This window comes from Pongo abelii, chromosome 9, assembly GCF_028885655.2.
Source record: "Pongo abelii isolate AG06213 chromosome 9, NHGRI_mPonAbe1-v2.0_pri, whole genome shotgun sequence".
NCBI classification, from domain to species: Eukaryota; Metazoa; Chordata; class Mammalia; order Primates; family Hominidae; genus Pongo; species Pongo abelii.
Genome location: NC_071994.2, coordinates 9,510,612 through 9,535,873, shown reverse-complemented (window position 1 = coordinate 9,535,873; position 25,262 = coordinate 9,510,612). Strand labels below are relative to the sequence as shown.

General features: G+C 46.7%; 1 protein-coding gene across 3 annotated transcripts in view; it reads left to right on the top strand.

Annotated features, from left to right (window-relative positions):
• The window catches only part of SPDYC (speedy/RINGO cell cycle regulator family member C), a 41,086-nt gene extending 16,409 nt beyond the window's left edge, over positions 1–24,677 (top strand). The window contains exons 2-8 of one of the 3 annotated variants that reach the window (XM_054525652.1): positions 20,501–20,625; positions 22,638–22,810; positions 23,243–23,301; positions 23,546–23,631; positions 23,734–23,905; positions 23,984–24,314; positions 24,483–24,674. In XM_054525652.1, coding sequence (XP_054381627.1) covers positions 20,501–20,625; positions 22,638–22,810; positions 23,243–23,301; positions 23,546–23,631; positions 23,734–23,905; positions 23,984–24,314; positions 24,483–24,517 — 981 coding nt within the window. In that variant the 3' untranslated portion in view covers positions 24,518–24,674. Of the gene's footprint in view, positions 1–20,500; positions 20,626–22,637; positions 22,811–23,242; positions 23,302–23,545; positions 23,632–23,733; positions 23,906–23,983; positions 24,315–24,482 lie in introns of all 3 variants that reach the window. The other 2 variants (XM_054525653.1, XM_063728086.1) reach the window with 2 other exon arrangements.
• Positions 24,678–25,262: the final 585 nt, after the last annotated feature.

The window sequence follows — 25,262 nt, the reverse complement described above, 5'->3', positions numbered from 1 at the left end:
CCCAACAGTTTCTGTGCAAAGCCAGGGAACAGCCACCTCAGGCCCCTTGGCAGGCTGCCACCCTAGGCAGTTGTCTCGAGTCTGAGTGTCCTCGGAGGGCAGAGCAGGGACAGGAGGCTGATGTCTCTTCCCTCTGCCAGGGCACGGGCAGCCGGACAGTGAGGCCACATTAGGACTCAATTCAGGCTGGCCTGAGCATCTGAGAAAGGGAAGTAGGATAGAGGGGCAGGCTGGGGACAGATCCATGGGCAACATGGATCACCCAAGACTAGTACAAAGAAAGGGGCTGGGGCACTAAGGTACAGGTTGGGCAATCAGCACACAGTATGTGCCAGGTGCAGGGCTGGGTGCTGGGATTCTGGGGTGAGCAAAAAGACACCTGCCCTCATGAGACTCCTGCCCAGTGCAGGAAATTCAAGGCACATACCTCTTCTCCTACCGCTCACACCTGCTCCTCCTGCCTCCTCATTTTTCCTTCCAGCTAGAATGGGTGGAGTTTCCCTCTTCCCATTCATTCACTCGATTATTCACCCAAGTATTTATCCAGTGCCCACCTTGAACCAGGTCTTGTTCTAAGTGTCGTGAATGTATTAGAAAATGAAATAGAAAATAGTCCCTTCCCTTATGAAGCTTACAGAATATTAAAGACAAAAAATAAACCAGGAAGCAAGTAGAGAAGTGATGACTTTGAGAAATCAAGAAGGGAGAGGAGGTGAGCAGAAGAGGAGGACCCAGAAGCTTTGAAAGGAAGAGAGAGGTTGGGCGTGGTGTCTCATGCCTATAATTCTAGCACTTTGGGAGGCTGAGGCAGGAGGATCACTTGATCCCAGGAGTTTGAGACCAGCCTGGGCAACATAGTGAGACCCTGTCTGTATAAAAAATAAAAATAAAAAAGAAAGGAGGAGAAAGATGGCTGTTCCATTCTAGTAGAAGAGGAGGCAGAGAAAGTGTGTACAGGTGCAGATTCAGGTAAAATAGAGAAGAAAAAGGGAAAGAGGCTGGGTGCAGTGGCTCACACCTGTAATCCCAGCATTTTGGGAGGCCAAGGGGAGTAGATTGAGCCCGGAGTTCAAGTCCAGCCTGGGCAACATGGCGAAGCCCTGTCTCTACAAAAAATTAGCTGGGCTTGGTGGCACGCACCTGTGGTCCAAGTTATTCAGGAGGCTGAGGTGGGAGGATGGCTTGAGCCCAGGAGGCAGAGGTTGCAGTGAGCAGAGATCGAGCCACTGCACTAACAGCCTCGGTGACAGTGAAACCCTGTCTCAAAGCAAAAAAAGAAAAAGAAAAAGGGAAAGAAGCCATGCTGGAGCTTTGCAGAGAGAGGAGAGGGTGTGATTAGTTACCTCAGAAAGTGGAATTGTGATTCTGAATGACATTTTTGTAAGAAAAAAAGTGGAAATGAGAAGTTTCTAGACACCTGCAGTGCGATTGCCAGGGAACATGAATGGCCACGGAGTTTTGTAGCTGAGTTGAAAGTGAAACAATCCTCTGACTGTCTGATTTCCTCTTCCTCCAGTACAGGCCCCAAGTAGGTAGATGGATGGTTCAACCACAGCTTGAGTTTCCCAGGTGAGGTGGTTTTAGGAATGTCCATGCATTCTAGATGCTCCTCCTTTCTTTCTTTCTTTTTTTTTTTTTTTTAGACAGAGTCTTGCTCTGTTGCCCAGGCTGGAGTGCAGTGGCGCGATCTCGGCTCACTACAGCCTCTGCCTCCCGGATTCAAGTGATTCTCCTGCCTCAGCCTCCTGAGTAGCTAGGATTACAGGTGCATGCCACCATGCCCGGCTGATTTTTGTATTTTTAGTAGAGATGGGGTTTCACCATGTTGGTCAGGCTGGTCTTGAACTCTTGACCTCATGATCTGCCCGCCTTGGCCTCCCAAAGTGTTGGGATTACAGGTGTGAGCCACTGTGCCTGGCCTGATACTCTTCCTTTCAAGACACGGAGGCTTGCTCCCCTCCCTTGAATGTAAACTGGACTTAGTGACTCACTTCTAAAGAATAGAATCAATGACAGTGATGGTGAGAGACCTAGGAGAGCTGGCACAAACACACTTTGGCTTCCTGTCTGCACTGTCTCTTGGATCTCTTGCTCTGGGGGAAGCCAGCTGCCATGTCATGAGACACTCAGCAGCCCTGTAGACAGGTTCACATGGTGAGGAACTGAGGCCTCCCAGCCAACAGCCGTGTAAGTGAGCCACCTGGGAAGGCGATCCTCCAGCCCCACACAAACCCTCAGAAGATGGTAGCCCTGGCCAGTATCTTGACTGCAAACCTCATGAGAGACTGTGAGGCAGAACCTCCAAGTTAATGCTCCCACATTTCTGATCTACAGAAACTGTGAGATAATAAATTGTTTTTTTCATTTAAACCACAAAGTGTGGGGTAATTTTTATTTATTTAGAGCAAAGCTGACACATTCCAGATAAGGCTCCCAAACTCTAGATGCTGTCTCAACAACTGGCCCAAAAGACTTTCTGCACAGCCACTGCCTCTCCTGCTGCTCCTTGCCTCAAGTCCCCTACTACATGGTGTGATATGCACTTGTGGGGTCTAGTTCACTGCACATGGCAAGATGTACTCTCCACAGTCCTTGAGATTGTTCAGTTTTCTCCTGTAATCTGTTAAGGGAGCAAATCAGATTCATCAATTTTCTCATCTCTAACCTTGCCTTTTAAGAATAAATCCAACTTGGGCACAGTGCGTTCTTTTCCTATATATTACCAGATTCATTTTGCTAATAATTTGCTTAGGATTTTTCCATCTGTGTTTATGAGCCTGCAGTATTTCTTTCTCATGCAGTCTCCATTAGGTTTTCATGTCAAGAACACTACCCTTACAACATGTGGAGGGGAGGTCCCTCTTTTTTTCAATACTCTGGAAGAATTTATACAAGATAGAATTATTTGTTTTTTCAATGTTTGGTTAATCTTACTGGTGGAGCCATATAGGCCTGGAGTTTTCTTTGTGGTAAGACTTTGTCTACTTATTCAATTTATTTAATGTTATAGGACTAATCAGGGTTTCTATTTCTATTTATTTTAGTTTTGGTACACTATATTTTTCTGTAAGGTCTTGTTCATTTTTATATACATCTCAATATAAAAGGGCTCTTCAAAAAGTTCATGGAAAATGCATCTTATGAAAAAACAATGCATGAATTTCAAAATTTTTTGGTACCAAAATAAACTCATACTAACTTGTTATAACATGTCTGGGGCCGGGTGTGGTGGCTCACGCCTGTAATCCCAACAGTTTGAGAGGCCAAGGTAGAAGGATCACTTAAACCCAGGAGCTCAAGACCAGCCTGGTGGACAAAGTGAGACCCTGTCTCTATTTGTTACAAATTAAAATTTCTTTTTTCTTTTTGAGACGGAGTCTCACTCTGTCGCCCAGGCTGGAGTGCAGTGGCGCAATCTCGGCTCACTGCAAGCTCCGCCTCCTGGGTTCACACCATTCTCCTGCCTCAGCCTCCCGAGTAGCTGGGACTACAGGCACCTGCCACCACATCTGGCTAATTTTTTATATTTTTAGTAGAGACGGGGTTTCTCTGTGTTAGCCAGGATGGTCTCGATCTCCTGACCTCGTGATCCGCCTGCCTTGGGCTCCCAAAGTGCTGGGATTACAGGCGTGAGCCACCGTGCCTGGCCAAAAAAATTTTTTTTAATGTCTGGTTCGGGTGCAGTGGCTCATGCCTGTAATCCCAGTAGTTTGGGGGGCCAAGGTGGGTGAATCACCTGAGGTCTGGAGTTTGAGACCAGCCTGGCCAACATGGTGAAACCCTATCTCTACTAAAAATACAAAAATTAACCTGATATGGTGGCTCACGACTGTAATCCCAGCTACTCAGGAGGCTGAGGCAGAAGAATCACTTGAACATGGGAGGCAGAAGTTGTGAGCTGAGATTGTGCCATTGCACTCCAGAGCCTGGGCAACAAGGATGAAACTCCGTCTTAAAAAAAAAAAAAAAAGAAAGAAAGAAACTGTGGAAGGAATATCTGGAACTCATGCTTTTTTTTTTTTTTTTTTTTAACCGTTCCAGCCTCTGTTGTCCAGGCAGCCAGCTGGGAAGAGGCTGGGACAGATGCTCAATGACCAGCGTGGGCTTGCTAATCTGACAAAGGCCTTTCTAAGGGGACATTTGGATTTCTGCATGATCCGCTTCTAGCCTGCCCACTAACCCTGCCAAATCCTCATCATGTACTTTGTTATTTGGTTTTTGTTTTTTGAGTTGGAGTCTCACTCTTGTCGACCAGGCTACAGTGAGTCGAGATCGCACTACTGCATTCCAGCCTGGGCAACAGAGTGAGACTCCATCTCAAAAAAAAAAAAGGGCTAGGCGCGGTGGCTCATGCCTGTAATCCCAGCACTTTGGGAGGCCAAGGCAGGCAGATCACGAGATCAAGAGATCAAGACCATCCTGGCCAACATGGTGAAACCCGGTCTCTACTAAAAATACAAAAATTAGCTGGGCGTGGTGGCGTGCATCTGTAGTCTCAGCTACTCAGGAGGCTGAGGCAGGAGAATCATTTGAACTTGGGAGGCAGAGGTTGCAGTGAGCCGAGATCACGCCACTGCACTCCAGCCTGGTGACAGAGCAAGACTCAGTCTCAAAAAAAAAAAGAAATATAAAAAATAAAAAAAAATTTTAAATGTCTGAACAGGATCTAGTTTGAGACACTAAGAAGGATAAGACATCCGTTTTAAAATAGTCCCTATGAAAGGAACATGAATTATGCTAAAATTGAAGCAAGAGCAAAGATGAAATTTATGGTGAACCATGGGTGGAAAGATGAAGAGATCACTGATGCTTTGTGAAAAGTTTATGGAGACAATGCTCCAAAGAAATCAACAGTTTACAAGTAGGCAACTTGTTTTAAGAAGGGATAAGATGATGTTGAAGACGAAGTGTGCAGCAACAGATCATTCGCAACAACTTGTGAGGAAAAAATCTTATTGGTGCCCTAACTGAAGAGGACCAATGATTAACAGCAGAAATGATAGCCAACACTAAGCTACCTTAATTACTTCAGCTTATACAGTTCTGACTGAAAAATTTAAGTGAAGCAAACTTTCCACTCAATGGATGCCAAAACCATTGCATTCAAATCAGTTGCAGGCAAGAGCAGAGCTTTGAATGGAAATTTTAAACAAGCGGGATCAAGATCCTGAAACATTTCTTTGAAGAATTGTAACAGATGAAACATGGCTTTCGCAGTAGGATCCTGAAGACAAGACACAATTAAAGGAATGGCTACCAAGAGGTAGAAGTGGTCCAGTCAACTCAAAGGCAGACCAGTCAAGAGCAAAGGTGATGGCATCAGTTTATGGGGATGCTCAAAACATTCTGCTTGTTGACTTTCTGGGTGGCCAAAGAATGACAACATCTGCTTATTACGAGAGTGTTTGGTGTAGCCAAAGTTTTCTCAGAGAAACACCCAGGAAAGCTTCACCAGAGAGTCCTCCACTGTGACAATGCTCCTGATCATTCCTCTCACCAAACAAGGTAAATTTTGTGAGAGTTTCAATAGGAAATCATTAGGCATCTGCCTTATAGTCCGGATTTGGCTCCTTATGACTTTTTTTTTCTTTTTCTTTTTCTTTTTTTTTTTTTTTTTTGAGACAAAGTCTCGCTCTGTCGCCCAGGCTGGAGTGCAGTGGCGTGATCTCGGCTCACTGCAACCTCCGCCTCCTGAGTTCACGCCATTCTCCTGCCTCAGCCTCCCGAGTAGCTGGGACTACAGTCATCTGCCACCACGCCCAGCTAATTTTTTTGTATTTTTTAGTAGAGATAGGGTTTCACCGTGTTAGCCATGATGGTCTCGATCTCCTGACCTCGTGATCTGCCTGCCTTGGCCTCCTAAAGTGCTAGGATTACAGGCGTGAGCCATCGCTCCTGGCCCAGAAAAAAAAAAAAAATCTTTAAAGGGCATCTATTTTTCTTTTCTTTTTTTTTTTTTTTTTTTCTGAGATGGAGTCTCGCTCCGTCACCCATGCTGGAATGCAGTGGCACGATCTTGGCTCACTGCAACCTCTGCCTCCCCAGTTCAGGTGATTCTCCTGCCTCAGCCTTCTGAATAGCTGGGACTACAGGCACACGCCACCACACCCAGCTAATATTTTGTATTTTTAGTAGAGATGGGGTTTCACCATGTTGGCCAGGCTGGTCTTGAACTCCTGACCTCAAGTGATCCTCCCCCTTGGCCTTCCAAAGTGCTGGGATTACAGGTGTGAGCAACCATGCCCAGCCGAGCGTACCCATTTTTCTTTAGTTAATATAAAAAAAGTGTTGACATGGTTAAATTCCCAGGATCCTCATTTCTAAAGAGATGGACCCAATGATACCATTGCTTACAAAAGTGTCTTAATCTTGTTGGAGGTTATGTTGGGAATCAAAGTTTATATTTTTTTATTTTTATTTATTTATTTATTTTTTTGAGACGGAGTCTCACTGTCACCCAGGCTGGAGTGCAGTGGTGCGATCTCAGCTCACTGCAACCTCTGTCCTCTGAGTTCAAGCGGTTCTCCTGCCTCAGCCTCCTGAGTAGCTGGGATTACAGGCGCATGCCACTGTGCCCAGCTAATTTTTATATTTTTAGTAGAGACAGGGTTTCACCATCTTGGCCAGGCTGGTCTTGAACTCCTGACCTTGTGTGATCCACCCGCCTTGGCTTCCCAAAGTGCTGGGATTACAGGCATGAGCCACCGGGCCCGGCCTATATTTTTTTATTTTTATCTTCTAATTCAATTTTTCTACAAACTTTTTGAATATACAGGTTGAGTATCCCTCATCTGAAATGCTTGGGACCAGATATGTTTCAGACTTTTTTTTTGAATACTTGCATATATAATGAGATTTCTTGGGAATGAACCCAAGTCTAAACACAAAATTTATTTATGTTTCATATACACCTTACACACATAGCCTGAAGGTAATTTTATACATGTCATGTCAGTGCTTAAAAAGTTTGGATTTTGGAGCAGTTTAGATTTTAGATTTTCAGATTAGGGGTGTTTGACTTGTATTAAATTAATATGTATTCCTTACATAAAATATAAATATAAAAGTTGGCAGGCTGGGCGTGGTGGCTCACCCTTGTAATCCCAGCACTTTGGGAGGCCGAGGTGGGCAGATCATGAGGTCAGGAGATCCAGACCATCCTGGCTAACACAGTGAAACCCCGTCTCTACTAAAAATAAAATACAAAAAAATTTGCTGAGTGTGGTGGTGTGCACCTGTAGTCCCAGCTACGCGGGAGCCTGAGGCAGGAGAATGGTGTGAACCCGGGAGGCGGAACTTGCAGTGAGCCGAGATTGCGCCACTGCATTCCAGCCTGGGCAACAGAGCGAGACTCCGTCTCAAAAAATAAAAAATAAAAAAAATAAAAGTTGGCATAAAGTTGTTCATGATATCCTCATATTTTTATTATCTAACATCTAAAAAGGAGTTATATATCCTTTTTCATTCTTGTTACTATTAATTTGTGCTTTCTCTTTTAAAAAATATTCTGAATCAATCTTGCCAGAGGTTTGTCAGTTTTATTGGTTTTATCAAAGAACCAAATTTTGACTTTTCTAATTGCACTGTGTTTTCAATTTTGTCAGTTTCTGCTCTCATCTTTATTACTTAATTCCTTCTACTTTCATTAGGTGTATTTTGCCATTCTTTTTTTAAAAGCTATTTATTTTGAAATAAGTTTAGGCTTAATAAAGAGTTGCAAAAACAGTGCAGAGTTCCTGTATAGTTTCCACCACACTTCTCTTAATGCTAACATCTTACACAACCATAGGACAGTTATTGAAACCAGGAAATTAAGAATTGATGTAATATTATTAGCTAACTTTACAGACCTTATTTATTTATTTATTATTTTGAGACAGAGTCCTGCTCTGTTGCCCAGGCTGGAGTGCAGTGGCGTGATCTCGGCTCACTGCAACCTCTGCCTCCCGGGTTCAAGGAATTCTCCTGTCTCAGCCTCCCAAGTTGCTGGGACTACAGGCGCATGCCACCACGCCCAGCTAATTTTTTTGTATGTTTAGTAGAGATGGGGTTTCACCATATTGGTCAGGCTGGTCTCGAACTCCTGACCTCAGATAATCCACCCGCCTCAGCCTCCCAAAGTGCTGGGATTACAGGCATGAGCCACCGTGCCTGGCCCAGATCTTATTTTAATTGTGTCAGTGGTCCCACTAATGTCCTTTTCCTGGTCTAGATTCCAATCCAGGATTCTGGATTTTGTGTAATTGCTCTATTGGTCATTCATTCTTGTGTAACAATTACTCCAAAATGTAGCGGCTTCAAACAACAAACATTTCTTATTTCCTGGTTTCTGTGGGTTAGGAATTTGGGAGCTGCTTAGCTGGGTCTGTCAGGGTCTCTGACTAGGTAGCAGTCATGAGGCCAGCCAGGCTGGGGTCATCTGAAGGCTTCACTAGGACTAGATCTGCTTTCAAGATGATGCCCCAAAGCTGGGCGCAGTGGTTCATGCCTGAAATTCCAGCACTTCTGGAGGCCTAAGTGGGCAGAACACTTGAGGCCAGGAGTTCGAGATCAGCCTGGCCAACATTGTGAAACCCTGTCTCTGCTAAAAATACAAAAGTTATCCAGGCATGGTGGTGCACACCTGTAATCCCAGCTACTGGGGAGGCTGAGGCAGGAGAATTGCTTGCACCTGGGAGGTGGAGGTTACAGTGGGCTGAGATTGTGCCACTGCACTCCAGCCACGGCAACAGAGACTCTGTCTCAAAAAAAAAAAAAAAGAAGGCAAAATGGTTCCCCACACAGCAGCAGGAGCTTCAGTGTCTTGCCAGGTGGGCTTCTCCACAGTGTTGCTTAAATGGCCTTATGACAGGAAGCTGGCTTTTCCCAGAGAACATAACAGATTTCTCAGAGAAAATAAGGAAGCTGCAAAGTTTTTGATGGCCTAGCCTCAGAAACCACACTGCAGCGTTTCCACCATATCCTATTGGTGTACAGGTCAACCCAATTACATGAACCCCAGGCTGATTCAGGGGCCACCTTGGAGGCTGTCTGCCACAGGCATCGTGTCTCCTTAGTCTCTTCCACTCTGGGACAACTTCTCAGGTTTCTTTCTTTTTTTCTGAGACAGGGTCTCACTCTGTCGCCCAGCCTGGAGTGCAGTGGCCTGATCACAGCTCACTGCAGCCTCAACCTCCCTGGGCTCAGGTGATCCTCCTACCTCAGCCTCCCAAGTAACTGGAACTACAGGCACGTGCCACCACACTTGGCTACTTTTTAAATTTTTTGCAGAGATCGGGTTTCGCCATGTTGTCCAGGAGTCCAGGCTGGTCTCAAACTCCTGGGTTCAAGCGATCCGCCTGCCTCACCCTCCCAAAATCCTGGGATTAGAGGCGTGAGCCCCTGCACCCGGCCTCTGGTTTCTTCTTCTTCCACGAATTTGTCACTTTTGAAGAGGACCGGCCAATTACTTCGTGGAACATCCCTCAATTATTTTGTGTTTATGTGATGTTTGTAATGTTTAGTCTGAAGTTATTCATTTTCGACAAGAATACTAGAGCAGTGAATTGTGCCCTTCTCAGAGCCTCATAGCACATGGCACATGATGTTGACATGCCTTCTAATACTGGTGATAGTAACTTTGATCATGTGGTGTCTCCCAGGCTTCTCCACTGTCAATTTACTCTTTTCCCCTTTATTTTAGTCTGTTTCTGCTGCTATAACAAAATACCCAAGGTTGGGTCATTTATAAACAATAGAAGCTTTTTTTTTTTTTTTTTTTTTTGAGATGGAGTTTTGCTCTTGTTGCCCAGGCTGGAGTGCAATGGCACAGTCTCAGCTCACTGCAATCTCCACTTCCTGGGTTCAAGCGATTCTCCTGCCTCAGCCTCCCAAGTAGCTGGGATTACAGGCACGTGCCACTACACCCGGCTAATTTTTGTATTTTTAGTAGAGACGGGGTTTCACCGTGTTGGCCAGTCTGCTCTCGAACTCCTGACCTCATAATCCGCCTGCTTCGGCCTCCCAAAGTGCTGGGATTACAGGCGTGAGCCACTGTGCCCGGCAGCAATAGAAACTTATTTGTCATAGTTCTGGAAGCTGGAGGTCCACTATCAAGGTGCCGGCATGTTTGGTTTCTGGTGAGGGCTGCTCTGTGCTTCTAAGATGGCACCTTGTTACTGCATTCTCCAAAGGGGACAAACTCTGTGTCCTCACAAAGCAGAGGAACTGAAGGGCGAAAAAAAGGGGCAGAACAACGCATGAAGCCTCTTTTCTAAGAGGTTTATCCTATTAGCCGTGCATGGTGGCAGGCGCCTGTGGTCCCAGCTACTTGGGAGGCTGAGATGGGAGGATCTCTTGATCCCAGGACGCGGAGGTTGCAGTAAGCCGAGATTGCTCCACTTCACTCCAGCCTGGACGACAGAGCAAGACCCTGTCTCAAAAAAAAAAAAAAAAAAAAAAAAAGGCCCCACATCTTGATACTATCACATTGGCAATTAGTTTCAACATGAATTTTGGGGGGGACAGAAACATAAACATTCAAACCATAGCACCCTTTGTGATTAGTAAACGTTTTGAGGTGCACCTTGAGTGTATGCAAATATCTTCTTTCGCATCATACTTTCACCCACTAATTTTAGCATCCACCAATGAATGATTGGGGCTTGCAACAATTATTACTGCGGTGTTTGTCTAGTGGTGATTTTCTATTTCCATTACTAGTGGTGATTTTCTATTTCCATTACTTCTCCTACATTTATTTATTGGAATTCTACTGTACAGAGGAGTTGTCACTTCTCTCTCAGTTATTTACGTATATCAGTATAAACTCATGGATAGTTATTTTATCCTGTGGGTAATAATTTATTGCTATCATTACTTATTTTGTTGCTCAAATTATCCCAGATTTGGCCCTTGGGAGCTCCTTCAAGTTGACTCTTGTGTCCTTTTGAAGTGTCCCTATGACTTTGTGAGTACTTCCTTACTTTCTGTCACTACATGATGTTCCAGACTCATCTCGTATTATCTCTGCCCCAGCCCTGAAATGAACTATTTCTCCAAAGAGTCTAGATTCCTTTTATTACAGAATGGGATTTTTTTTTTTTTTTTTTTGACTGAGTCTTGCTCTGTTGCCCAGGCTGGAGTGCAGTGGTGCAATCTCGGCTCACTGCAACCTCCGCCTCCCAGGTTCAAGCAATTCTCATGCCTCAGCTTCCCCAGTAGCTAGGATTACAGGCGAGCACTACGACGCCTGGCTAATTTTTTGTTTGTTTGTTTGTTTGTTTTGAGACGGAGTTTCGCTCTTGTTGCCCAGGCTGAAGTGCAATGGCGTGATCTCAGCTCACCGCAACCTCCGCCTCCCAGCTTCAAGTGATTCTCCTGCCTCAGCCTCCTGAGTAGCTGGGCTTACAGGCATGCGCCACCATGCCTGTCTAATTTTTGTATTTTTAGTAGAGACGCGGTTTTGCCATGTTGGCCAGGCTAGTCTTGAACTCCCGACCTCAGGTGATCCACCTGCCTCAGCTTCCTAAAATGCTAGGATTACAGGTGTGAGCCACCGTGCCCAGCCAGTAGGTAACTTCTTGAACATAATCCTTTCCTGAGATCACCAAAACTTCTCCAAATTTATTATTCAGTTTAGTTGCTTTCCACTCAGCCAGTCTCTGCTGTCTGTACATTTCAATGGCATGTTCATTCTCCTCATTAAATTCGTCTACATGATCCTCTAGCTCTTCCAAATTCATATCTTCATATGTTTTCACTCCACACAACAATAAAGGTATGAATGAGAAGTTTCCCGAGTTTACAAAACAAGAGTTTTATCTGCCAGACGTCACCTGGTTTAGCCCTCAGGTAAACTCCTGGGCTGGATGTTATCAACAGTTCCCACATCATCCAAGGAGACACAGGATCAATCTTCCAGGGTGTTTGCTTTTTGTCTCTGGCCAGGGCTACCGTCTTCTGAGGGCTTGTGTGGGGCTGGAGGATCCCCTTCCCAGGCGGCTCATTTACATGGCTGTTGGCTGTTGGAGTAACAGAAGGTATGAAGAGAGAGAGGAAGGCAGAGAAATATTTGGAGAAATATCAAATAAAAATGAGAAAGCATATGAGAAGATGCTCAATGTTATATGCCATTAGGGAACTGCAAATTAAAGCAACAGTGAGGTACCACTGCACATCTATCAAACAGTTAAAATGCAAAATACTGGCAACACCAAGTGCTGATGAGGATGTGGAGCAACAGCAACCTTCATTCATTGCTGGTGAAAATGCAAAATTGTACAATCACTTTGCAAGACGATTTGGCAGCTTCATACGACATGAAATAGATTATAACCATATGATCCAGCAATTGCTAGATCGTAGATATTTACCCAATTGAGTTGAAAATTCGTAGGTATTTATTTAATTGAGTTGAAAACTTATGTTTACCTCCAAATCCCTGCACAAATATGTATAATAGCTTTTTCATACTCTCCCCAAACAGGAAGCAACCAAAATGTCCTTCAGTAGAAGAGTGGATAATAAAACTGTGGTATATCCATACAATAGGATATTATTCAGTGGTGAAAATCATAAGTTATTTTGATGATTAATTTTGTGTGTTTATTTGGCTGGGCCACAGTGCCCACATTTGTGGTCAAACATTATTCTGTATGCTTTAGTGATGGCGGTTTTGGATAAGAGTGACTTTTAAATTGGTCAACTTTGAGTAAAGCAGATTGCCTTCCATAATGTTGGAGGACCTTGTTCAATCAGATGAGGTTCTGAATAGAACAAAAGACTGACCTCAGTTGGGTGCGGTGGCTCACGCCTGTAATCCCAGCACTTTGGGAGGCCAAGGCGGGCAGATCATGAGGTCAGGAGATTGAGACCATCCTGGCCAACATAGTGAAACCCGTCTCTACTAAAAAAATACAAAAATTAGCTGGGCATGGTGGCGCATACCTGTAATCCCAGCTACTCCAGAGGCTGAGGCAGGAGAACCTCTTGAACCTGGGAGTCGGGGGTTGCCGTGAGCCGAGATTACGCCACTGCACTCCAGCCTGGTGACAGAGCGAGACTCCATCTCAAAAAAAAAAAGAAAAGAAAAGAAAAAAAAGACCTCCTCCAAGCAAGAGAGAATTCTGCCAGCAGAGGCCTTTGAACTTGAACTGTAACATCATCAGGGTCTTCAGTCTGACAGCCTTCACGTTTCCCTATTTTATTTATTTATTTCTTCTTTATTTGAGATGGAGCCTCACTCTGTCGCCCAGGCTGGAGTGCAGTGGCATGATCTCCGTTCACTGCAGCCTCTGACTGCTGGGTTCAAGAGATTCTCCTGCCTCAGCCTCCCAAGAAGCAGGGATTACAGGCGTGCGCCAACACACCAAGCTGATTTTTGTATTTTTTGTAGAGATGGGGTTTCACCGTGTTGGCCAGGCTCAAATGCCTTACCTCAAGTGCCTGCCTCAGTCTCCTAAAGTGCTGGAATTACAGGCGTGAGCCACCACGCCTGGCCTCCAATTTTAAACTTACTACAAAGCTACAATAATTAAGACTATGTGCTACTGGCATGATAGACAAATAGATGAATAGAATAGAATTGAGAGTCCAGAAATAAACCTATACATTTCTGGTTAACTGATTTTCTGTAAGGGTGCCAAGACCTTTTAATGGGGAAAGAATAGTAGGACAACTGGATATTCACAGGCAAAAGAATGAAGTTAGCCACCTACCTCACACAATGCAAAAAACACAACCAAACCAATCTCAAAATAGATCATAGACCTAAAATGTAAGAACTAAAACTATAAAACTCTTAGAATAATGTATTTATTTGTTTACTTATTTCCTCTTGTCACTTTTCTGTGAACATATTTGTAATGGCTGCTGTGAAGGCATTGTGTGCTAAGTCCAATATCTGGGCCCGTTCAAAAGCAATGTCTATGGCTGCTTTTTCTTTTCCTGTGGATGGACCAGACTTTCCTTTTTGTTTGCATGTCATACTTTTTGTTGAAAAAATGTACTTTTAGGCCGAGCGTGGTGGCACACGCCTGTAATCCCAGCACTTTGGGAGGCCGAGGCAGGTGGATCACCTGAGGTCAAGAGTTCGAGACCAGCCTGGTAAACATGGTGAAACCCCGTTTCTAGTAAAAATACAAAAAAATTAGCCAGGTGTGGTGGCACATGCCTGTAATCCCAGCTACTCAGGAGGCTGAGGCAGGAGAATCGCTTGAACCTGGGAGGCGGAGGTTGCAGCGAGCTGAGATCGTGCCACTGCACTCCAGCCTGGGCAACAGAATGAGACCCCCCTCTCAAAAAATAAATAAATAAATAAACAAATAATGTGTACTTTTATCCAGTTTCATCCATGTTGTTGAGAATGACAGAATTTTGTTCCTTTTATGGCTGAACAATATTCCATTGTGTATATATACCACATTTTCTTTACCCATTTATCCATTGGTGGACACTTAGGTTGATCCCATATTTTGGCTATTGTGAATCGTAGTGCAATAAACATGGGAGTGCATTTAAAAACATATACTTAAATGAACCTAATGTTTTTATTACAATGTACTTTTTTTGTTTGTTTGTTTTTTGAGACAGAGTCTCTCTGTTGCCAGGCTAGAGTGCTGTGGCATGATCTTGGCTCACTGCAACCTCCGCCTCCTGGGGTCAAGGGATTCTCCTGCCTGAGCCTCCCAAGTAGCTGGGATTACAGGCGTGCACCACCACTCCCAGCTAATTGTTGTATTTTTAGTAGAGACAGGGTTTCACCATATTGGCCAGACTGGTCTCAAACTCCTGACCTTGGGTGATCTGCCCCCCTTGGCCTCTCAAAGTACTGGGATTACAGGCGAGAGCCACCTCTCCGGGCCAAAATGTACATTTTAGATAATACACTGTAGAAACTCTGGATGCCAGCCCTCTCTTAGGAGTCAATGTTGTTACTGTTTGGTTGGCTGTTTCTTTTTTTGTTTAGTGACTTGGCTGAATTAACTTTGTGAATTGTATTTTCCTTGCAGTGTGTAGCCTAGAATGTCTGTTTTCTGATTTTTTTTCTTTAAAAAAAATCTAGCAACTGGGCCTGGTGGCTGATGCTTGTAATCCCAGCATTTTTTGGGTTGAAGCAGGAGGATAGCTTGAGCCTAAGAGTTCAAGGTAGCAGAGAGCTATAATCATGTCATTGCACTCCAGCCTGGGTGACATAGCAATACCCTGTCTCAAAAAATATATATATATATTTTAGCTTGGCTCTCTAGGGGTCACCCCCGGTCAGCACAACTCACTTATGGTCAAAGTGACCATAAACCACTTATTGGTCAAAGTGTGTGCTTAAGTTCCAGATTTTTCTCTTTACTAGTAGATACATATGTGGCCCGCAGACTGGCTACTGCACTTCAGTGAGTTTATGTTTTTGCTCATGTTCAGTCAGAGAATATGCTTCCCCATTTGCTGTATGTGCCTTTAGGATAATTTACAGATTTGAAATGATTGGGTTCTTAAAATAAATTTTTCAGGCCGGGCGCGGGGGGGCTCACACCTGTAATCCCAGCACTTTGGGAGGCCGAGGCAGGCGGATCATGAGGTCAGGAGTTCGAGACCAGCCTGGCCAGTATGGTGAAACCCTGTCTCTACTAAAAAAATACAAAAATTAGCTGGGTGTGGTGGCACATGCCTGTAATCCCAGCCACTCCGAAGGCTGAGGCAGGAGACTCGCTTGAACCCGGGAGTCGGAGGTTGCAGTGAGCCGAGATTGCGCCATTGCACTCCAGCCTGGCGACAGAGCGAGACTCGGTCTCAAACATAAATAAACAAATACATTTTTCTAGTTAAATGCTTGTTTTGTTGGGGAACGGGTCTGCTGAGCTCCTTATACCACCATTCTGGAAATTGGTATTAAATTTGTTTTAAATATCTTGTTCCCATGGTTCCCTCCCCTTTGTCTTGTATTTGTTGTATTTGTCTTTCTCCTTTTTTCTCCTCCTGAAACAAGGTAACTAGTGGTTTGTCTTTTTTTTTTTCAAGACAGATTCTTGCTCTGTTGCCCAGGCTGGAGTGCAGTGTCCCGAACATGGCTCACTGCAACCTCTGCCTCTCAGGCTCAAGTGATCCACCATGCCCAGCTAGGTTTTTTGGTGTGTGTGTGTGTGTGTGTGTGTGTGTGTGTGTGTGTGTGTGTGTGTGTTTTGTTTTGTTTTATAGAGACAGGGTCTCTCTATGTTGCCTAGGCTGGTCTTGAACTTCTGGGCTCAAACAATTCTCCGACCTTGGCATCTCAAAGTGCTGGGATTGCAGGTGTGAGCCACTGTGCCAGGCTGTGTTTGTCTTTGTTAATAATAATAATTTTCGCCGGGCATGGTGGCTCACGCCTGTAAAGCCAGCACTTTGGGAGGCCGAGGCAGGTGGATCACAAGGTCAAGAGATCGAGACCATCCTGGCCAACATGGTGAAATCCCATCTCTACTAAAAATACAAAAAATTAGCTGGGCGCGGTGGCACCCACCTGTAGTCCCAGCTACTCGGGAGGCTGCGGCAGGAGGATCACTTGAATCCTGGAGGCGGATGTTGCAGTGAGCCAAGATTGCACCACTGCACTCCAGCCTGGCGACAGAGAGAGACTGCGTCTCAAAAATAATAATAATAATAATATTAATAAAGATGTCTCATTTTATTACACTGTGCTCAGAGAATATTGTTTGTATATTTCTACTTTTTAAAAATGTACTGATGATTTCTTTGTGACCTAAGATATGATCATTTTTTGTAAATATTTTGTTTCTTTAGAAACATGGGTTTTTTTTTTCCAGGGGAATTTTTCTTAGTTGATGTGTGTTATTTTGTTTTCAGATTTTTTAAAATATCAGCTCCATATGGAGCTATTCGTCTTCTTTCTATTCGTTTTTGTGGTATTGGATGGTTTACAAGATTCCTAACTCAATAGCACACTGTTAGGTCAATATAGCAAAGTTCAGATGCTTTAGAAGCTTTTTATTTGTTTGTTTCGGTGTGGGGGTGGGTAGGGTTTTGTGTTCTCCCATTGCTTGATTCTCTTCGGACCCTCAATTTCTCCCTTCTGCATTTTCCCACTTCACTTACTCAATTGCTCACGGATGCTTCTGGCCCGTTTTAGCCTTTTTTTTTTTTTTTTCACCCCTCCCGCTGAATCAATGGACTTTAACGACCTCCCCTTCCTATCGCACATACTTGTAAGCCCCTTCCCTGAGGTCTGAGCTCTGACTTCCCAGGACGTCTTCTTTGTATTTTCAGATTTTAGAATGTCGCAGTCTTTCTGATGGTGGCTCTCGACCAACCCCAGCCCGGCCACTCCTTTCTCCCCTCCTTTCCCAGCTTTTCTTGGCACAAAGCCTCGTGCCTGGGAGACGCGGCAGCGCACGACGGCGTGCGGGGATTTGGTCGCTTTCTTTTTATTTACAGTTATCTTGAAGTTTGGACCTTCTCTGCTTTCAAGTTATGCTGACGCTGTGGTTTTGGCAGCGTTTTATTTTTCTTTTCTTGTTGCCTGGAGCTGTGTGGAGAGCAAAAGTTGGCGGATGGGGACCCAGGCAGCCCCTTGTGCCTCAGGACCCGGAAGTCCCCCCGGCTCTCTTGTGACTTTTTAAGATGGAGTTCAGTTCGTCAGCGTTACAGCTTTTCTTATTTTCTAACACGCGCGTTTGAGGTCATAAATTCCTCTCTAAGAATTACTAGTTGTGTCCTCCAACTTTGACAGACAATATTTTCTTTCTTTCTTTTTCCTTTTCTTTCTTTTTTTTTGAGATGGAGTCTTGCTCTGTTACCCAGGCTGGAGCAGTGGCGCGACCTTGGCTCACTGCAACCTCCGCCTCCAGGGTTCACGCCATTCTCCTGCCTCAGCCACCTGAGTAGTTGGGACTACAGGCGCCCGCCACCACACCCGGTTTTTTGTATTTTTAGTAGAAACGGGGTTTCACTATGTTGGCCAGACTGGTCGCTAACTCCTGACCTTGTGATCCGCCTGCCTCGGCCTCCCAAAGTGCTGGGATTATGGGCGTGAGCCACCTCGCCCGGGTACATTTGATTAATTTTTAGGAAGATGTTCTGTGCGTGCTTTTCTGCCTTTGTTGGGTGTAGTGCTACCTTATTGTCCACTAGGTCAAATTTGTTCATCATATTCTTCATATCTTTTACTGCTTTGCTAACTTTTTTGCCTTGGATGTGCCGTCAGATCTAGTTATGATTGTGATTTGTTTTTCCGTGTGGTTCTGTTGATTTTACACACACACACACACAGACACACACAAACGCGGTTTCTTGCTTATTGACTTTATTTTTAGGAGTAAACATATTACTACACATATATTTTTTTCTTTACCTGGATTCTGGTTAGGTAATTATATACATATTTTTTTCTTCCTTCCTTCCCTCCCTCCCTTCTTTCTTTCTTCTCTTTCCTTTTTCCTTTTATTTTTCTTTTCCTTCCTCTTTCCTTTCCTTTATTTTCCCTCCCCTCCTTCCCCTCCTCTTCTTTCCAACAGGGTCTCCCTATGTTGTCCAGGCCGGCACTACAGGTGCACACCACCACATCTGGCTATATATTTTTAAAATCACTACGTAAACTCTCTTTCTCTCTAGTTATGCTTTTTGCCCAAAGTTGTGGGGTTTTTTTGTTTTGTTTTGTTTGTTTTTTGTTTTTTTTGAGACAAGGTCTCACTCTGTCACCCAGGCTGGAGTGCAGTGGTGCAATCTTGGCTCACCGCAACCTCTGCCTTCCAGGCTCAAGCGATTCTCCTGCCACAGCCTCCCAAGTAGCTGGGATTACAGGCATTCGCCACTACCACCCACCTAATTTTTGTATTTTTAGTAGAAATGGGATTTCACCATGTTGGCCAGGCTGGTCTTGAACTCCTGACCTCAAATGATCTCCCTGCCTCAGCCTCCCAACGTGCTGGGATTACAGGCATAAGCCACCGCGCCCGGCCTAAAGTTGTTTTAATATATTAGTGTAGTTATCCCAGCTTTCTTTTAGTAATTGCATATTATTTTTTCTATCTTTATATTTTCAAATTTTTAATATTCTTATTTATTTATTTATTCATGTTTTAGAGACAGGGTCTTGCTGTGTCACCCAGGCTGGGTAGAGTGGCATGATAATAGCTCACTGCAGCCTTGCACTCCTGGGCTCAAGTGATCCTCCCACCTCAGCCTCTTGAGTAGTTAGGACTGCAGGCACGTGCCACCACGCCAGGCTAGTTTAGTTTTGGTAGAGATGGGGCCTTGATGTATTGCCCAGGTTAGTCTCTAACTCCTGAACTCAAATGATCCTCCTGTCTCGGCCTCCAAAAAGTGCTGAGATTATAGGCGTGAGCCAATGGACCTCGCCATATATATTTTTTTTGAGCTGGCAGTATGTTATTATGTTTTATGTGTATTCTTTTATATCCTTTTATGTATATCCTTTATAGCATGCAATGTTAATATATGATTTTATAAATTATTTATACATTTACATGAATATAAATTTTATAAATAGTATATTAGTTAGCATAGAATAAATTTTGCTGTGATAATTGTAGCAGACAGAATAATGGACTCCCAAAGATGGCTACATTTCACTTCCCAGACCTGAGAATATGTTATTTCACATGGCAAAAAAGACTTTGCAGATGTGATTAAGTTAAGGATCTTTTTTGAGACCAAGTCTTGCTCTATGGCACAGACTGGAGTGCAATGGCACGATCTCAGCTCACTGCAACCTCCACCCCCCAGGCTCAAGCAATTCTCCTGCCTCAGCCTCCCGAGTAGTTAGGATTATAGGCATGCACCACCATGCCCCGCTAATTTTTGTATTTTTAGTAGAGGAGGGGTTTTGCCATGTTTACCAGGCTGGTCTTGAACTCCTGACCTCAGGTGATCTGCTCGCCTCTGCCTCCCACAATGCTGGGATTACAGGGGTGAGCCACCTCTCCCAGCCAAGTTAAGGATCTTGAGATGGGGAGATTATCTGGGCAGATTGAAGAGCCCAATGAATCACGGGATTCTTAAAAGTGAAAGAGAGAGGCTGGGCATGGTGGCTCATGCCTGTAATCCCAGCACTCTGGGAGGCCAAGGCGGGTGGATCATGAGGTCAAGAGAACAAAACAAAACAAAAAAATAGCCAGGCATGGCGGCACATGCCTGTAGTCCCAGCTACTCGGGAGGCTGAGGCAGGAGAATTGCTTGAGCCCTGGAGGCGGAAGTTGCAGGGAGCCGGGATTGGGCCACTGCACTCCGGCCTGGGCAACAGAGCGAAACTCCGTCTCAAAAAAAAAAAAAAAAAAAATTAAAAACAGATATTCTCCCCAGTGTGGGAGATCGGTGTCAGATCTCCAGGGGTGGCACTGAAGGAAATGAGCCTGAACGCCCTCCCAAGGTTAAAGTGACTAGCCCGCTCCCAGGCTTTTTTTGGTACCCTTCCTGATCTCTAACCTTAATTACTGGGGGGAGAGGAGAACAGTTGAAAACACAGCTGGTCTAGGAGATTCATTAGGTTTCATGGAACACCTTCTCTGTGCAGGCTGTGTCCAGGAACAGCCGTAGACCACACAGCCAGGCTACCCAGCGTGTGGGCCCAGCAGCCAGGCTGGAACTCTATCTCCACTTACCAGCTGAGTGGCTGGCAGGAAGTTACTCAGCCTGTCGGTGAGCAACCCAAACTCTGTGTGTTAGTTGTTTGTTCATTGATAAAATGAGGCTTTTCATCATTCTCATTAACTTCATGGGCTTGCTGTGAGGAACACGTGAGCTGATTCCATCACAGACTCCTCAGTAGGCAGCAGTAGGTGTTTAGGGGACCGGCTATGTAGGCTGCCCCATTCACTACTTCCTTTCCAGGGGAGGCCGACTTCAAATGCGTGCACACACACAAACAGGGTGGCCTGATGCGGACCAGCTGGTCTAGAAAGGCCTTCACGGCCTCGGGGACCCTGGGAGGCGGCCTGGGGGAGACCATGAAACGCAGATAGACCAGAGACCCAGAGATCAGAGAGAACAAAGGACCCAGAGATCCACAGACATCCAGACACAAGAGGCAACAAGAAACTGAGAGACTCAGAGGCCCACTGAGACCCAGGCAGCTTGTTCTGTGTTGAGAGGGGAAAAATAAGAAACAAAAGAGAGACTCAGGGGGCCTCAGTGAAACCTAGAGACTCAGGGAGGCCAGGAGATTCAGAGACACCCATAGAGAGCCAGAGACCCTGCCCCAGCAAGGCACAATCAGTGAAAAAAAACTCGCCCACCAGGCCCTCGCAGTCCAGGCCTCATATCCCGGCTCAGCACCTTGGCGCTGCATTTGTCAAGAGGGGAACAGGGATCCTAGCGCCCTGCCCGTCCTATGGGGCCTCAGGCCCTGGGGTCCAGCTGGCCTGCCTTCACCCCTCTTGTAGTTGATGAAGCTTTGGAGAGGCTTTCAAACCCTGGGGAGCCACAGCTGGGTGCCGACCGGGCTCACAGGCAGAGGCAGGCGGTGAAGGCCAAGCCCCGCCCCCCAGGAAGGCCCTGATTGGTGGATGGGCTGCGTTGGGCAGGGCGGCCCTCAGGCTATATAAGCGCACTCGCAGCGTGGGTGTTAATGTTCTGGGCCATTCCTGAGCTCGGGTAAGGCTCTCTCCAGTAGGAGGCTGGGTTGCTTGTGGGCGCCTAGATGGAGGGGCCTAGATTGGCCCCGGGGTGGTCGACCCCACGTTCTCCTCAGCCCCGTGGTTGGCTTCTCTCTCTCCGGGATGAGGGTGGGTTTAGGACAGGAGCTTGAAATGTTTGAAGTGGCCCCATCAACTTGCTCTAAATCCAGGTATTTCTCTAATTTCATTCCTCCCTGAGGGCCTCAGTTTCCCCTCGGTGTAAGGGATCAGTGGCCCTTTCAACTCAGCTTTGGTGAGGGGTCGGAGGTGGTTGTGAGTTGGGGCCTGGAGGAGCAGTTAAACTCTTGGGGTTTTTTTCTTTTTTTTGGCTAGGCGCAGTGGCTCACGCCTGCAATCCCAGCACTTTGGGAGGTCAGGAGTGTGAGACCAGCCTGGCCAACACGGTGAAACACTGTCTCTACCAAAAAATACAAAAAATTAGCCGGGCGTGGTGGCATGGCGCATGCCTGTAATCCCAGCTACTCGGGAGGCTCAGGCTGGAGAATCACTTGAACCCGGGAGGCGGAAGTTGCAGTGAGCCGAGATGGCGCCACTGCACTCCAGCCTGGGCGACAGAGAGAGACTCTGTCTTAAAACAAACAAACAAACAAAAACTAAAAAACCTCTTGGGGTTTTGGAGACCAAGGGCTTCACTTTTAACCGGCTGTTAGGCCTCAGCTTCAGTTTCCTCGTTTGAAGATGGGTCCGAGTTAAACTTACCTCCTTACCAGGATGGAATAAGATAAGGCCCTTAAGCACAGCCCCAGGCACTTAGGAAGCCCTCAGCGGTGCTTGTTGCTGCTGTTACTCTGGCCTGTCCTGGGGTGCCAGGAGGAGGGTGAGGGTGCCGCAGCCTATAGCAACTCTTTGCTTCTTTTCTGGCCTCCCCACTCTTGTTGCATCCCGGCTGCCTTCTGTTCTGAGCCCCCAAGTCTCTGCACCCACCCCTTCACCGTCCTAGCCCCTGTCACTACCCTCTTGATTTGTGGGCGTCACAGGGGTACATGCTAAGTCCTGAGCCTCCTTTCTCTACAGGTCACCCTGCCCGATCTCCATCTCCTATGAGATGAGTGACTCCCAAGACCCCACCACTTCCCCTGTAGTTACCACCCAGGTAGAGCTGGGGGGCTGCAGCCGGCAAGGTGGGGGCAATGGGTTCCTCCGTTTTCGCCAGCACCAGGAGGTCCAGGCCTTCCTCAGCCTTCTGGGTGAGTTTGGAGGGCTGGCACGGGAGGGGCCGTGAGGCGTGTGAAAGCAGACGTGAAGTGTGGGGTCTCACCTGCCTGTACAGACATCTGAGGCCTCTGACCCTCTCCCTCTCAGGTATCCCAGCTTAGGCAGGTGGGAGAGGGGGGGTCCTCTCAGAAACTGGATTCAGGGCCAGGCACCGTGACTCATACCTATAATCCCAACACTTTGGGAGGCTGAGATGGGAGTATCACTTCAGGCCAGGAGTTCAAGACCAGCCTGGTCAACATAGTGAGACTCCATCTCTATTTATATTGAGAAAGGAGAGAGAGAGAGAAAGAGAAAAAGAGAGAGAGGGTTCAGTGGTGGCTTGGGCTTTGGAGCTTCTGATGCCACTCTTCTCCATGGAGGCGGTGGCAACCTGCGTCCTGTCTTCTCTTCTCTACCCTCAGAGGACAGTTTTGTCCAGGAATTCCTCTCCAAAGACCCCTGCTTCCAGATTTCAGATAAGGTGAGGGAGTACAGGCTGGGGGTCTCTTGAGGGTCAGGTTGAGTTGGTGGGAATTGAGTGCCCTGGTCTGGTAGGGAGAGCCACTCACTTTCCACCCTTACCCCCTCATCTTTGCACACCACTTCCCACCATTTTACTGACTTTCTTTCCCCACAGCAAAACCTCCCTGGGTGCAAATGAACCTGGGTGCAAGCCCCTCCTCCTCAGAGAATAACTAACCCCCCACCCCGATCTGTCTCTGCAGTATCTCCTGGCCATGGTGCTGGTCTACTTCCAGCGCGCCCACCTGAAGCTCAGCGAGTACACCCACAGCAGCCTGTTCTTGGCCTTGTGAGTGGCGGGGGCAGGCGGTGGAGGCATTTGCTGGAGGTGTCAGATGGGATAGGGCAGATGTGTGGCCTCTGCTCCCTGACCCTGTGCCTCTGTGGCTAGGTACCTTGCAAACGACATGGAGGAGGACCTGGAGGGACCCAAATGTGAGATTTTTCCATGGGCCCTGGGAAAAGATTGGTGTTTACGAGTGGGGAAATTCCTGCACCAGAGGGATGAGCTTTGGGCACGGATGGGTTTCCGGGCTGTTGTGAGCCGCCAGTGCTGTGAGGAGGTGAGGCTGGGAGGCAACCTGGGGTGTGGGGAAGGCTGGGGTTCCCACCCCACTTACTCTCCACTCTGCTCCTCCCAGGTCATGGCAAAGGAGCCATTCCACTGGGCTTGGACTCGGGACCGGCGCCCCCACCATGGTGGGGTTCAGAGGGTCTGTCCACAGGGCCCTGTTTGCCTTCCCCGGGGCCCTGGCCTCTCGCCACCCCACTGTTCCCCCTGTGGCTTGCCCCAGCACTGCAGCAGCCACCTGCTTAAGCCTGTGTCATCCAAGTGCCCTTCTCTGACCTCGGAGTGTCATTGCCCTCCCTCCCAAAATTATCTCTCAAGGATCAAAAACGCCTGGGGTGGGGACTTTCTCATCGTCTTGCCTCCCCAGATGCAACTGGAACCAGGCACCTACTCCCTCCGCAGTGAGTGCAGGATGGGACAGGAGCTGGGGGCTGGTGTGGGAGCTTGGGAGGCAGGAGTGAGGACCAACAATATGAGAGAGAGGGCCGTGGGCCTGGGATCGACATGCTGCCCCTCCTGTGTGAGCTTGGCAGGTTTCCTCTCTGAGCCTCACTCTTTCCTCTCTCCAGTCTTCCCAAAGCCTCCAGCACGCCCTGGGCACTGAAGCCCTGCAGGGTGAAGAACAGCACACCTGCTGGCCCACTGACTGACACACCATTGGCTGTGCTCCCACCCCTGCCCCTTCCTCCCAGCCTGCAGCTTGTGCCCACTCTGGTCCCGGTCCCCTCTAATAAATTCATGTCCACAGGACACCAACTGTGCTTAGGTCCTGGCCTGGTTCCTTGACCCAGGGTTGGGGTGGGGAGGGGGTATCTACCAGGGTTACAACATGTGAGCACAGGCTGTGTAACAGCTTGGCCCCTTCCCATTGGTGGCTAGTTATTCTGAGCCTCAGTTTCCTCTCTGTGCTATCCGTGCCATGGATGATGAGATCTACACAGTCTAGATGGGATTAAATGAGATGAGGTATCTGCAGCCCTTAGAAGAGGGCCAGGGAGCCAAACGTGGTGGCTCCCACCTGTAATCCCAGCACTTTGGGAGGCTGAGCCAGGTGGATCACTTGAGGTCAGGAGTTCAAAAACAGCTTGGCCAACATGGTGAAACCCCTTTGCTACTAAAAATACAGAAATTAGCCAGGCATGGTGGCAGGTGCCTGTAATCCCAGCTACTCGGGACGCCAAGGTGGGAGAATTGCTTGAACTGCGGAGGCGGAGGTTACAGCGAGTTGAGATCATGCCACTGCACTCCAGCCTGGACGACAGAGTGAGACTCTGTCTCAAAAAAAAAAAAAAAAGGCCAGGAACATATTGGGAAACAAAACTTGAATGGAAAACAGCTCTTTATTTAGT